Below are 13,852 nucleotides of genomic sequence, written 5' to 3'. Positions count from 1 at the left end.
TCTATTCAAAGCGGTATAGGATTACTAGAGCTCCCCAAGTCTCACTCTAGACCTTGACTCGAACCCATATCAAATTATGTTTTACTCAAATTTCTAATCAAATCAAGGAAGATTCAAAATTTTTACTACCATCTTTGAAGGCTATTTTCTCTCTCTCCAATTTACATCTATGCCGTTACCGAAGTTTTTACTCACATTTGTGCTTGGATTTAAATTTTCTTATTGAATTACTTCATACCAAATGAGGCTCTTAGGCGAACTTAGAGAAAGTGATGGAAAGTGAAGGAAAAGAAAATAAGAGAAAAATGAAAGAAAAATTTTACTATTCGCAAAACTTAAATTCTTTTTATTTTCTCTCCTCTTTCTCTCCAATCCAAACATTTGGAGGGAAAATTTTCTAACTTTCCTTTCTTTTCTCTCACTTTTTTGTTAGTTCCAAACAAAGGCTTACAGGAGATGCTCTAACAAAACAAGCCCCTAATGTGCTGGAGCGCATTGTTTCCCACCAAAATGCCAACGGTATCACAACCAGGGGTCCAGGACGGCAGGATTATAAGTTTGTCACCACCTGTTACGACAAACCAATAAAACGGAGGAGAACGTTATTGGTATGTTCTCCTTCAACTTTAAAAATCGATCGATCGAGAGAGAGAGAGAGAGAGAGAGGGAGAGAGGACAGAGAAACCCCTAATTCATTCTTCGATTCACAGCGTCGACGACGTCAGAAGCACGTCAATTTCCCCCCCAAACCCAGGGGTCTCCGTCGTCGAGCGTGAATCTTTCTCCATTATTGTTTCTCCCAGTCAATCCGTATACTTGAAGAAGAAAAAAACATGTACGTATGCAAATAGTATTAGACTTTTAAACGATACGTCAAGGCTTCTGATTGTACCTGTACCCTTCTTCATTTATTTATAGGGGGCAAACATTCATAATTCGCAAAAACCAGAATCTCCCAATTCGTGTGGCCCGGGCTTCTGATTCATAGGGCTTGACACTATTTACCCCCTTTGGATTCTTTCTAGCTAAATTCCGGTGGCTCCATTTTGTAGGTCCTGAATTTCTTGTGTCCTCTCATTAGTTTCTGCTCCAATTTCCCTGAATTGATCGATTTTTTACTATAATTCGAACTTGTTCAGGTAGATCTATATATTCTCATAGCTTTCTTAGACCTTTCCCCCGAGTTTTTTTTACGAAGTTTTGGGCTTTTGGGTTATTCTTGAAAACCCTTTTTTTGCTTTGATTCTGGCTATCAATTGGTTCTATTGAGGGATTCAATTGCTCTTTTGGAGGCGATTAGGATCTGGGTTTTGTAAGTTATCTATTTGTGTGACTCTTTATCATTCTAAATTTCTAATTGGTTTTGACTGTTTGGGTCTTTGAATATGTTTTATCTTTTAATTTGATTGATCCCAAATAATCATCTGTATTAGTTGCATCTTTGAATTTACCTGTTTGCGCTCCACTAGTGTAAAATGTTTCACTGCAAATTGGATGTTTAGTAGCAAAAGCTTAAGGTTTCTTTTCCCCTTTATTTGTTACAGATTTCTTGAGGATAAAATCCTAGAAGTTTGAGCTGTTTCGCGTATAGTTCCTGTGTTTTTCTACTTGGGGAGGTAATTCTTTTGAGAATGACGATTGGAAGCCTTAAGCCGACGAAAGAGAAGAAATCGCGAAAGAGCAAACAAGTTGTCGATGAGAAAGTGCCTCTGTTGCCCACAAAGCAAGAGGAAGATACTGGATTTGACGAGTTTGATGGGGCTTCCTTTACCGGGGCAGTGTTTAATTTGTCTACTACCATTGTGGGTGCCGGAATCATGGCCTTGCCCGCGACTATGAAAGTTTTGGGTCTCGTTCTTGGGATTGCTATGATCATCTTTATGGCTTTCCTCACAGAAGCTTCGATTGAGATGTTGCTTAGATTCAGCAGGGTGGGGAAATCTTCTTCTTACGGAGGTGTTATGGGGGATGCCTTCGGAAAGTTTGGGAGGATGGCGCTGCAAATTTGTGTTCTTGTCAACAACGTTGGTGTGCTTATAGTGTACATGATTATTATAGGTACCTATTCTCAATTCCTAGTATTTTTCATTCCGATGTGTTTTCATAGGAAGTGAAATGGCTGCTTGATGAGGTTTATCAACTTATAGTTAAACCGTAAATTGGATGTGACTTGTGGGTATTCTCATTATTGTGAAATTCGCGTAGTTTATTGGGTTTTTCCTTAATTACAGGTGACGTGCTTTCTGGAACAACTTCAAGTGGAATTCACCATGCTGGTGTGTTAGAAGGGTGGTTTGGAGTGTATTGGTGGAATAGTCGTACCTTTGTACTTCTGGTCACGACCCTTGCCGTATTTGCTCCGTTGGCATGCTTAAAGCGTATAGGTTAGTCATTTTCTTTGAGTGGGCAATGATTACTGCTGATTGGTGAGTTCGTGCCTAGAGGAAAGAGATTCATGTGGTGCTGTCTCATTTACTTACACGTTTCTTATTCCCAATAAACCGCCACAAGTTGAAATCTAGTTGGATCGCGTATTGTCAAAGAGTCAAGATGAACTGTTTTTATATGTAGCTGCTTTCAAGAAATATCTTGTAGTTTCATAATTGTTTATGATAATTGATTTTGTGCATTGAAGTCTGGTTAATAGCCTGATTCGCTTATCGCGGAAAGAGTTTAAACTGCAGGAATCTTAATGATTGAATACAATTCTTGAGAGTCTGTGGTTGATGTACTTGCATAATTTTGAAATGGCGCAAAAAGGGTCAGTCTTTAATATTTTGTTCTTGTCCATCTAGAGATATTTATATCTGTCTGTACTTAAGCTCCTGCTCTGCCGATGTGCATTCTTGGTGGACTGTACCTCTATTCTTATGATTGGGTTGTTCATTTCCTGAATAACGTTGTTGGCGAATTTCACTTCACTTTCACCTATTATTTGTTTGCCTCTATGATGCAGTCCTCATAGGTGCCTTTTCATGTGGTTGCAGATTCGTTGAAATTTACATCTGCCTTATCAGTTGCCCTGGCGGTTGTGTTTCTTGTTATTACTGTTGGAATCACTGTTATGAAGTTGATAAATGGAAGCATTTCGATGCCTAGGTTACTTCCTGATGTTACCAATGTGACGTCATTCTTGGATCTCTTCACTGTAGTACCTGTTCTTGTCACGGCATATATTTGCCACTACAACGGTATGCAGACTGATTTTTTTGTTAATGTATCCCATCTATCCCTAGAATATTGTCTTTTCGTAGTTTGATGTTAAAACCATAAACTTTTTGAACTTGACCTGTTGAAAAGCCAGTATGTAAAATTCCCTGAATTTAGTTCATTTTTATGAGGTGACGCTTCGGGTATGCTCTGGCTGACCAACCTTAATCAGTTCAGTTACTTTTAGCTGTCTCTCACTTCCTAAATATGCATATACTTGTTCTGATGGCTAGTTGAAGATACACTTATTTTATGTATGGTACTGGAATTAAAGGAACTAGGCGGGAAAGCAATAAAACGAACTAGTGCCAACACAACATTAGGTCAGTCATGTCAAAAAAAAAACATTAGGTCCGTCCCCTTCAGTCTATTCTGATCCCGGCCCAGGCTGGCTTTTTGGAAAGCCCGTTCCTCCGCGCTCATGAAGCCTTATATCTGGCTCATTTGATTGGTTAATTGAAGTTTTCCGTTTGACCTCTAGGTTGCTATGCAATTATAACTGTAACTAGGTAAGACGGCAAGTACAGAGATTATTTGGTAATGTCTGAATGGAATACGGCAAATGAACTCTGTGGAGTTCACTCAAATCTTGCAAAATTTAGTTAGTTTTTTCACTGAACAATGTACTTTATCTCTTTATGTTGCAACTGGATTGAGGCACAGCTCCACTCCAGCAATTTATTCTAAACCCCAAAGATTAAGTTTGACATTCTAGTTGGATATGCGTAAATGGCTGGCTAACTTTTCTTGGACCATGAAATTTTTTGCAGTTCACTCAATAGACAATGAACTTGAAGACAACACAAAGATAAAAGCGGTTGTGCAATCCTCTCTTGCTCTCTGCTCAAGTGTGTACGTAATGACAAGCCTGTTTGGGTTCCTACTCTTTGGTGACGCAACTCTTGACGATGTGCTGGCCAACTTTGATGCTGACCTAGGCATTCCATACGGTTCTCTGCTTAATGATGTTGTGCGTGTTAGCTATGCGGCCCACCTCATGCTTGTCTTTCCCATTGTTTTTTATCCGTTACGGTTAAACATGGATGGCCTCTTGTTTCCACACGCAAGGCCTCTGGCATCTGACAACTTGAGGTTTGCGTTGATTAGCTGTGGACTAATTGGTCTCATCTTTTTGGGTGCGAACTTCATTCCCAGCATTTGGGATGCTTTCCAATTCACTGGGGCAACTGCTGCAGTTTGCATTGGCTTCATATTTCCTGCTGCCATTACTCTCAGGTACATTTTTTTTTTTTGTGCTAGAATAAGCTAGAAGTGTGTTTTTAGGGATTGTTTTTTGAGCTTGAAATGTGGAGAATCTAATCCCAAGAAAACCTATTATTGAGCTTGAGGTTCTAGTTGTTAAAGTTTATCCCTTTCAAGTTTTGCAAGGTGAATGATTTATCGATAGGTGACATAATGCGATAGGAAAATGAGCTACTACCCCTTCGCTGGACTTAAAGGAAGACAAAGGCCACTAGTGGAGCAAGTGACCCTTCTCTTTGACGTGACGGATAGCTTATATTTCGTTCCCATACTATGGAAAGAATGAAATATTATAGGTTTCGCACTCAGCCCTTATTCTGATCCATCCCTACTGCTACAGATTTCGTTAGTAGATGTAGGGGACTTTTTAATTCAGTGACTACGCTTTCTAAATTTCTCCTTAAAAGGAAAGGAAGAAATGGTGTGACTACTCCTCCATGTTCATAGTTACGCAATATTGTACTATAAAAGCGGTTATCTTCAATAGAGCAATCTAAAAAGTGGGAGACTTCACCATGCACGTTAATCACAAATTGGCCAAATTTGGATCGAAGGTGTTGGGCTTGTTGTTTGTATGCATTAGAATCACATGCATAATTGATGAGCTGTTATGTCTGATGTTAACGTTGACATGGAAAAGGATTGTTCTAACGCAATCTAAGCTTTGTTCAAGTCTTTGGGAGTGAAATGATCTCATTTTTCCAGTTTAAGTTAACGTCTTGCGAAGGTGAATTTTGTTATAATCTGAATTGGCCTTCATTTATTGATTCAACGTAGTTAACTGTTTTGATACTGTCCAAAATGTTTTAGTTGCTAAATTATCAACATGCGTCACCCTAATAGTATTTCAATGTTGGATTTGGTGGTTTCAGGGATCGGCACAACATTGCAACAAAGAAGGACAAGATCTTATGCATCGTCATGATTGTCCTTGCTGTGTTTTCAAACGTGGTGGCTATATACAGTGATGCCTATGCCTTGTTCAAGAAAAACACTTCACCTAGTGAATGAACTAGCTCGTTAACAGCAGTCAATGAGCGACTGTTTTATCTCTTCTCATGAGGCACCAATAAAAGGTCGAATCCCTTTGGAACACATTGGTGAAAAGTCTATCGGATTTGGTATCAATAAGACGAACATTCTGCTCAATAGTTTAAGTTGAGTTCTTTTGGTAGAAGTGTAAACTGGGGTGTATATCAGTTCTGGATACATCTCTCTTTGTGCATTAGTGTATTATTGTGTAAATGTAAATGATTGATGTTTGTATGGACTTAAATCAAGTTACGAAATGCCAGTGTATATCTAGTTTTCATGGAGAAAATTACCTGTTCTGAATTCTATCTTTCATACTTTCTGTTCTGGTGCGACGGGAGGTTTACCTCACCTGCCAATCGACCAAATCGCTTTACTTAAGTTACCCTTATAAATTGGAGGTAATATACTAATTCAGCCCTTTACTTTTCCGTTTCGCTGATTAGAAGTCATCTTTCCATTCATATAGCCACTTTAAATATCTTCTTCGCGATTTTTCCATGAATTTCCTTGCTTCAAAACTCGATTACAATTTGTTTTAGTGTTGCGACTTGATAACAAGATGAGTTGGCTCTGAATTAAGCTCCAAAGGCTCTAATTTTTGGCAAATTATGACACACTTTGGTAATTATGCAGGCATGATTTGAATCTCCGATTGAATGTGAATCGACAACTACCTTAACGGCTGGTGTTCAACTTGCACCATGATTAGAATTCCCACCCCTGGGAACTTGGGGTCACCGTTAGGGCAGGCGTGCACTACAGGAGTGTAATGCAGCTGCCCAACTCAACAGTTAACGGTTCAGATTCCATCTCAGCTCCTGCAGATCCAAGCCGTCCACTACCGAGATAAAATCTAAATCATTGATAGCCGAGATGGACGCTTGGAGTACTGCACCCCTGCACTAAACTGCACTACGGGAACACGTGTTTGAAGTTTTTGTATATGCGTGGATACCGCACTATGTATATAAGATTCACATACATCAAACGGCTTGAAGCAATTGGGAGTTTGACCAGCCAAAAAGTAAATAACTGGTTGGAAGATATAAGTTTTCATTTCACAGCAGTTGAACGGGAAGAGATCGAGTGCACAATCACAAAATCTTGTGCAACCTGCAAAATGAAGAGAGAAAAAACTGGTGGAACAGCAATGTCTCTTGTTAATCCAACCACGATGTGATCCTACCGCTATGTGAGATTTTCCACCTGAAACGATCTTAAAGAACTACCAAGTAAAAGGATTGGAGGAATCAATACTTCAGGCCAAAAAGCTTAGATATGAGGAAAGGTTCAAACGACAAAATGAGTGCGTAATGAGGAGACAACACCGGAAGGTGGAAACTCTCTCGATTAAGGGAAGCATGTCCACTTTGAAAGGAAGCTCGCGAGAGGGAAAGATAGGAAAAGTGGGCGTCAAGGGTTTTAGAAGAGAGCATTTACTCCCTTCCCTTTCTGCAGGTCAAAAATTCATTAGTGCAGACAAAAGTTAACAACCAAGATTAGTTGACTCTCGCGACTCTCAACCCTCAGTATCATGAATTGCAGAATCAATCAAAATGCACCCATTGAATAAAATGTGCTTTCTAATAACAGAGTAATATTTCATAAACTGTTTGCCAGTTCTAGTTCAGGGTATCATGTAAAGAAAGAGAGGCTTTTGCAACGCCAGAACTTTCATATGCAAATATACAATGAGGTTGGTTACTAAGATACAGGAGACAAATGTTTCTTGATTGCTTCAGTAGATTGGTGAGCAAAATACTTTTGCCTAAGATGTACATATGGGTACCCAATGAGAGAGAGAAAGTGAGCCGGCTTTGAGAAGGAGAGTACTTCATACCAGACTTGGTTGTTCTCATCAAGCTCAATCGAGAAGCGTTCTTCCCCACCCTGTTATCAGCAGAAACGGGTGTGATGTTAGCGTTCGGATTTGGCTTTAACCAGCTCAGAAAATCTCTACATACCATCCAGAATTAGATCAAAAACAGAACAAAGGAGGGAAGTTAGATTTCATGCACCTTTGGAAAAATTTACTTCAAGTTTCGAAACAATATGACCAAAACAATGTCAAAATGGAAATGGGTTCATGAGACGCTTTGTTCTACGGATGCAAAAGATGAAGTATCCCAGCATGAAAATGCAATTACAACTAGCCCAGAATAACTCACCAATAAGTGTCCTTGAAGGGTGCCACTTCCAAAACCAAAAGAGGCACCAGCCTTTTTAGTTTTCTTTTCCTCATTAACATACACCACCTGAAGAGGCATCATGAGCCAGGGGAAAAATTCTTTTACACAAGCACAGAATTTCACCCCACTTTGAATTGGAGTCTTGGGATCGACAAATGCCCACTCTAATCCGAAATGCCTACATAGTGGATTAAGATGTTGATTAAAACCTGTCTCATTCTTGAACTAGAAGAATGCAGCTAAGTGCATAGGTCTGCACACACCTCCATGTTTGAAGAGCAGTTTTTCCCTTTTCATATGTCTCAAGCCCTGAACCCACCAAAATGCGTGCATGATTGAGTGAGAAACCATTTTTTGAGAGCTCCATATCTTGTTGAAGTGAAGATGCAGACTTCGCACTAGCTCCTCTGTGTTTAGAGTCATAGTTAAAGTCCCCAGACCTGGTCATGCATTAGCCATTAGTACGATAGCCAAATCACACATGCATGCTGCAATGGGTTTAATTTCCCGGACAAAAGTAGGAAAATTACAGCTGAAGTGTGTTGTTTTTACTTTATAATGCAAGCCTTCTGTTCTTGAGAAGATGGGCGAGTCCAGCACAAGAAAACCATCTCTTGAGTATTGAGTGGTCTTCAAAACACCACCACCACCAAATGTGTACATAAGCCACAAACAGACTAGTGTAAAATAATCATTTGAATAAAACGGAATGTGAACAAGATAGCAAAACTTAAGTGCATAACTGGTAAATGCCTGAAGGAGGATAAAAAGACGTGGGGACTTTTATGGGGTTGAAAGAAGATTGAAGCCATGATTTGCCAATCAAAGAATCAACAATTTATCGGGAGTATGACATAGATATGTTTAGCTAAGGAACAACATGTCATAATGTTATTTCCACCATAAGTTGATTCTCTTTTATTTTGGGCCAAAGTAGAGATAGATTATGCTCCATTTGTTTTGATGGAATATGCTTCCCACGATAAACCATTTCCTGAGAATGGTTTTTCGCATATAGTTGCCAGCTATGCAAACGATGGTGCTGCTGGCTATGATAATGATGATGGTCGAAAAGAGTTAAGCTATAATCAGTCGTGCTATAATCAGGATGGTGGTTGAGTGGTGTGGACTTACTGTGTTGATCCGGAGGATCATATAAAGGTTTCAGTTTAGTTGAGATAAGTAAAGGGAAAACCAATAAGGCACTAGCCCAGTTGACTATCGTTGCACCCAGCTAAGGTCAAATTGTCTTCTTCTTTTTTCGGTACAACAGTGGTGTTCGGACCAGATTATGCGAAAATCAACTAAATCATCAATTTTCACATACGGCAGGACTATACTAATTTCCACTTTAAAATTGGGGATGTTCCAAGGCAAATTTCCCAAAGGGTACAGTGAATTTTGCTCGAAATAACAAATGTAATGATTCGCCACCCAGAGAGTCGAGAATATAACAAGGATATACCAGGCCCGGCCCGGACAGAAGCCTGGAGAGCCACCAGTTCAGGTCGCTAAAAAGAAAAGCCCATTAATGTATAATATTCCTTCTTCTGAGTTGAATCTTGAATGGATCACACCTGAAGTTGTGGTTTTTCACTACACCCTATAGTAACATATTCTGTTTAAGAATCTCAATTTCTCATAAGAAAAACAACAAGGAGAGGGAAGAAGAAGGAGAGAGAGGGAGAGAGACATATTCGAATCTAACAGGGAAACAGTAGCATCACGCGATTAGAGCAACTACAATCGGTTGTATAATTGGTTCTATGCCCATATGATGGCACCAATTTTACAACTAGGGGCTCCAATGGTGATGGAGAAAGGGTTGAAAATGGCAAAGTTCCATACTTGGTTTCATATGTGGAACCAAGGATGACTATACTCATCCTTAACACCTCATCACTCTCAACTGAAATCTACCGGAAAATGGAGATCGGAAGCTACCTGAATTTCGCCCAAAAAATAGAAGCAAACCCTCGCCGGAATCAGTAGCAATCAGAGAGAGGGTAAGTGTGTGTGTGCGAGAGAGAGAGAGAGAGAGAGAGAGAGAGTATGGCGAAATCGGTGATATAGAGAAAGAGCAATGGCAAAGTTTTGGGTCTCTTGCCTCTCTGGTCGATGGGGGAGAGAGAGTGGAGCTGAGAGGTAGAGTGAAAGGCCCCGTAGAGTCAAACCTTTTTTGCAAGTTCACATTTCGTTCTTATTTAAATTTTTTTTACGCTTCTTTATTTTAAGATAAATTAAAAAGTCAAAAAAATTGACGCAAAACTAAAAATTAGAAAAAAATTCAAACACGGACAAAATAAAAAAAAAAGCTCAAAAAACCCACAGAAACTCAACCTAGTAGAGACCCCGTTCGTTTTTGGATTTTGAATTTTAATCATTATTTTATTTCTCTTCAATTATTATTCTCATTTTTTCCTCTATTTTTTTTTTAATCATTACCTCTATTTTCAATTATTACTCAAGTGCACCAATAGGAAGGAGGGTGAACAAAACTCAATTCTCATTACTCTATTTCTTTCTACTCTCATTACCTATAAATTCAAAATCCCAAAACGAACGGGACTGATTAATTTTATAGAGGGAATATGTACATATACTTAATTTTGTTTTAAGGTGAATATGAGCATATGAATATAAATTAAAGGGAAATGATACATGTTCATAATTTAGAAGCCGGATATAATATGGACAGGGAGAGGGAGGTGTTACTATTTTCGGCCGATACAATCCGGAAGATATTTAGCAAACACATGATATAATTAGGTTGTGGTGTACCGTGTATCTTAGGTCACATAATTTCTCTGTAGGATTTTTCGCTTCCATTTTCAATCCTTAGTTTATGCTCTCATGAATTTTCTTAGCTTGTGATGTTTTTTAGATGGCTTTTATGCTCGCGCTCTCACTCAACCATGTCCACGCATTTCCACTCATGCACACGCTCCTGCATTATGTGAGTAAAATTGTACTAAAGTTTGTTCAATCGAAATATTGTTAGGTGCTCGTGAGGCACCATTACACAGCCTTTTTCATCACATATTCATGTGAAACCCATGGCCCTGTTCAGCTAAGACTCTTACTTTTTAAGTACTTATTTTTTGCTTTATGAGATATGTCATTTTCTCATTAATTTCATTTCTCTCCTTATTTTAATTATTATTCTTATTTCTCTCTATTCATTATCTCTATTTCTAATCATTACCTTATCTTCTCTCTCCACTCATTATTCAAAAATCAAACTCAAAAATTTTCAAAATATCATTCAAACATGACATTATTTTTCCTAGCGGAACGGAGTAAAAAACTCAAAACTTTTTTATTTTTTATTTTTTATCATTAACTCACATGACTTTGTCCAACCCCAAATAAGGGTCATCATTTAGCCCGAAGGGCCGTGACCTGTCCTAAGCCCGCCCGGCCCATCAGGCATTTGCCCAGCCCGAGCCCGTAGTAGGCTTTGGTCTATGAATTTTTTCTTAGCCTGTCCGTAGGCCCAGCCCGTGAGCCCACCTGTGGTACTCACCCAATAGCCCTCCCATGAGCCCGAAATCCCACAAAATCCTTTCTTTTTTCCCTTAGTTTAGTTTTTTCCCAATGAAATTTAAGCTTGCCCGATAGCCCGCCCCACTTTTGCCCCATTCGTTGGCCAGCCTGTCGGCCCTTCAGCCCGTCAATTGGGCTAGTTCGTGGGTAGGGCCTGAGCTTCAATTTATGATAAGTAGCCCGGTTCGAAAAAGAAAAAAACCCGCTAGACCCGACTTGTAGACACCTTGATAGTGACTTGGCGGCCTGGACCAGCCTGACCAGATGACGACCCTTGACCCCAAATTGAAGGTCCGAAAATTTGTTAGTATTGGGCTCGGGTTTACCCGTATAATAGCCGGTTGCACGGCCGACGGCCTATTTGGCCACCACAAACTGCTAGGCTGCTAGCCGTGGAAAGGATGGCTGGGAAGGAAGATGAGAAGCAGGAGCGAGACGAACTAGCGGACTCACTCAACGATCTCTTCACCAATCTCTCCACCATGATCAAAGGCGACCTTCAGGTACTCTCTCTCTCTCTCCTCCCCCTTTCTCGCTCTATATGTATATATATATCTGTGAATGTATAAATATACATGCACTTTCTCTCTCTAGTTTCTGACGCCTCGTGTCCTAGGGTTATCAATCGGACTTTGAGTTCTGCCCCTTGCCGATTCCGGTTCGAAGTGGTTTCGGATGTTGATTATGTATTTTAGTTACTGTTGTTTCTAGTGGATTCTCAATGCCTCGAAATTTAAAAAAAAAAAAAAAAAAGGTTAACTTATTTAGACAGTTGGTTGGAGGAGTTGTTGTTGCCGACAAATTTCTGATCTGTTTGGCTCCTAACACATTTCGGAGAATTTAAGGTTTTTGCAGCCATGAAAACCATCTGGTATTAAATCTTGCTTTGGAGGGGTTCTCGCCCCGTGGATTAGAATGGGTGTTTGGTTATCTGGAAAATGAAGGATACAAAGAAAATTTCGTTGGGAACGGATACCGTAGGTGACAGTTTCCGATTTAAGTTGTACCGAATCTCTTTTTAGAGGGTGTTTAGGTGCGCTTTTCAATTTGATTTTAATGTAATGATCTTCGTCATGCATTCTCTTTATTTGAGGGGGTCATGTTTCCCTAATTAACATGAGTCAGCTATAGTTTGGTTCCTTTGAAGAATGCTAAAGCTGAAGCTTCTCACAAGAGTAATGCTATTACAAACGGACAAATGTTATACTCTTTTATCACTCACTAATGTGACACTTATCACATTCTTGAAGTAGGTCCCATTTGAATTCAAAACTGTCATTACATGCTACGTCAGTGAGGCAAAAAGTTTGTGAGTTTGTACAGCATTTTCCCTCTTGGAGTAGTCGCAGATATCAGCTTTTGTTACATTGACTGCGCCAGAACACATTAGTTCTTAGACCAATTTCGGCATCCTATAATTTTGAGTTCTCTTTATTCTATATCCGTCATGCAAAGGGATTGTGCATATTGGTAGGTTTGTTTTAGTTTTGTACTAGTCCAGCAGTGATCATTGGTCCCCATGAAAGCTTGTGTCTTATTTCATGTGTATTCTATTGGGGGAACTATTGGTTTCCACTTGGTCTACGTCACAAAATTGGGTTACCAATTTTTGTTTGGATCATTTTTTAAACTGTGACATTCTTTTTATCTCCCTGATTTGCCTACATTTCTCTCACACATGATTGTTCTCATGCCCTGAGTGCTAACTTTATGGTTGAATAGAACCACATAGTTGTGCTTGTGCAGCTTGTGCTTACATAGAAGGAATTTTTTGTCCCGCAATACATAGTTTAATGAGCTGAATAGGATTTACCACTCCGAAAAAAAAAGAAAAAGAAATGTTGATTTCCATGCTGTCATCAGTGGTAGAAAACTCTCATGGAGTATGCCAAGGCTCTACAATGAGTGTTATGCTGTGGCCAGACAGAACGCTAGAAAGGAAATATGAAGCTAAGTATAGATGACTCCTTCTATTCCAGATGGGTCAACTCTATATTAAGAGTAACACCTTTGCTCGCTTCCTGGTCTTGATTCTAGCTTTTCCGCCAAAATTTGTTCAGTATATGGGGAGCTCTATTGGCATTCATGAAAACATACACTTAGTAGAAATCGCTATTTCAACTTCGTTCTTCTTCTTCTTCAGGGGACAAACAATCTACTCGAACTTTTGGAGAAGATGAATCTCAGGGTGACTGAAGAGTATAAAGGCTTTGGTGATGTGGCTTCCGGGCTAAGGGTTTTCATGGAGCAGCTCAAGGCCAAAAGTGGTAGCTTTGATGAGTATGTTCAGCAAATTGATGCAATTGAGCAACAAGTAACAGAGTTTGAAGCTGTAATTTCTATGCTTGATAAATATGTTTCTTTGTTAGAATCCAAGGTTCAACCATTTTACCAAGTTCCACCTTCGTAAACACAGTCTCTCATTGCTGAAATTAACTTCTACGTATTTATTCATCAACGTCTATTGTGGTGTTGTCTCCTGGTTCATTTCTGAGGAGAAAGATCACCGTCTCATCTGCTCTGCTGCATTATTATGTGCAATTGGACTGGAAACCGTTCTACTGAAATCCATGGTGTGTATTGCACAAACGTTTTTTGTTTACTTTTTA

At 39.4% G+C, this 13,852-nt stretch overlaps 3 protein-coding genes across 5 annotated transcripts; 2 read left to right on the top strand and 1 right to left on the bottom strand.

Annotated features, from left to right (window-relative positions):
- Window positions 1-588: 588 nt before the first annotated feature.
- Window positions 589-5,794, top strand: LOC131299130 (amino acid transporter AVT6A-like). 3 transcript variants are annotated; one of them, XM_058324721.1, is made up of 6 exons: window positions 589-835; window positions 1,545-2,058; window positions 2,232-2,384; window positions 2,988-3,191; window positions 3,981-4,446; window positions 5,346-5,794. In XM_058324721.1, the coding sequence occupies exons 2-6, from the start codon at window positions 1,632-1,634 to the stop codon at window positions 5,482-5,484; spliced, it is 1,389 nt and encodes a 462-aa protein (XP_058180704.1). In that variant the 5' UTR covers window positions 589-835; window positions 1,545-1,631; the 3' UTR covers window positions 5,485-5,794. The 3 variants fall into 3 exon arrangements, with proteins under 3 accessions (XP_058180704.1, XP_058180703.1, XP_058180705.1); XM_058324720.1 differs by having other exon boundaries at window positions 623-1,312; XM_058324722.1 differs by lacking the exon at window positions 589-835 and adding an exon at window positions 900-1,139.
- Window positions 5,795-7,073: 1,279 nt separating this feature from the next.
- On the bottom strand, window positions 7,074-9,869 carry LOC131299131 (UPF0548 protein At2g17695). The gene is made up of 4 exons (XM_058324723.1): window positions 8,250-9,869; window positions 7,961-8,137; window positions 7,677-7,875; window positions 7,074-7,398 (listed from the first exon to the last, which is right to left on the bottom strand). The coding sequence occupies exons 1-4, from the start codon at window positions 8,306-8,308 to the stop codon at window positions 7,213-7,215; spliced, it is 621 nt and encodes a 206-aa protein (XP_058180706.1). The 5' UTR covers window positions 8,309-9,869; the 3' UTR covers window positions 7,074-7,212.
- Window positions 9,870-11,526: 1,657 nt separating this feature from the next.
- On the top strand, window positions 11,527-13,832 carry LOC131299133 (biogenesis of lysosome-related organelles complex 1 subunit 2). Its single transcript, XM_058324727.1, has 2 exons — window positions 11,527-11,746; window positions 13,387-13,832. Exons 1-2 carry the CDS (start codon window positions 11,645-11,647, stop codon window positions 13,651-13,653), a joined length of 369 nt encoding a protein of 122 aa, XP_058180710.1. The 5' UTR covers window positions 11,527-11,644; the 3' UTR covers window positions 13,654-13,832.
- The last annotated feature ends 20 nt before the right edge of the window (window positions 13,833-13,852 follow it).

The sequence above is a fragment of the Rhododendron vialii genome, chromosome 8a, assembly GCF_030253575.1.
Source record: "Rhododendron vialii isolate Sample 1 chromosome 8a, ASM3025357v1".
NCBI classification, from domain to species: Eukaryota; Viridiplantae; Streptophyta; class Magnoliopsida; order Ericales; family Ericaceae; genus Rhododendron; species Rhododendron vialii.
The sequence above is the reverse complement of the archived record's forward strand: the minus strand, read 5'-3'. Positions and strand labels throughout refer to the sequence as shown.

What these genes read in the sequence shown, in the direction of transcription:
- LOC131299130 (XM_058324721.1), top strand. Translation starts at nt 1,632, where the DNA reads ATGACGATTGGAAGCCTTAAGCCGACGAAAGAGAAGAAATCGCGAAAG. An exon ending in AGTGTACATGATTATTATAG is followed by an intron (nt 2,059 to 2,231) that starts GTACCTATTCTC and finishes CCTTAATTACAG; the next exon opens with GTGACGTGCTTTCTGGAACA. An exon ending in CCTGCTGCCATTACTCTCAG is followed by an intron (nt 4,447 to 5,345) that starts GTACATTTTTTT and finishes TGGTGGTTTCAG; the next exon opens with GGATCGGCACAACATTGCAA.
- LOC131299131 (XM_058324723.1), bottom strand. Translation starts at nt 8,308, where the DNA reads ATGGTTTTCTTGTGCTGGACTCGCCCATCTTCTCAAGAACAGAAGGCT. An exon ending in CAGAAGGCTTGCATTATAAA is followed by an intron (nt 8,138 to 8,249) that starts GTAAAAACAACA and finishes ATGCATGACCAG; the next exon opens with GTCTGGGGACTTTAACTATG. An exon ending in ACTGCTCTTCAAACATGGAG is followed by an intron (nt 7,876 to 7,960) that starts GTGTGTGCAGAC and finishes TCCACTATGTAG; the next exon opens with GCATTTCGGATTAGAGTGGG.
- LOC131299133 (XM_058324727.1), top strand. Translation starts at nt 11,645, where the DNA reads ATGGCTGGGAAGGAAGATGAGAAGCAGGAGCGAGACGAACTAGCGGAC. An exon ending in TGATCAAAGGCGACCTTCAG is followed by an intron (nt 11,747 to 13,386) that starts GTACTCTCTCTC and finishes CTTCTTCTTCAG; the next exon opens with GGGACAAACAATCTACTCGA.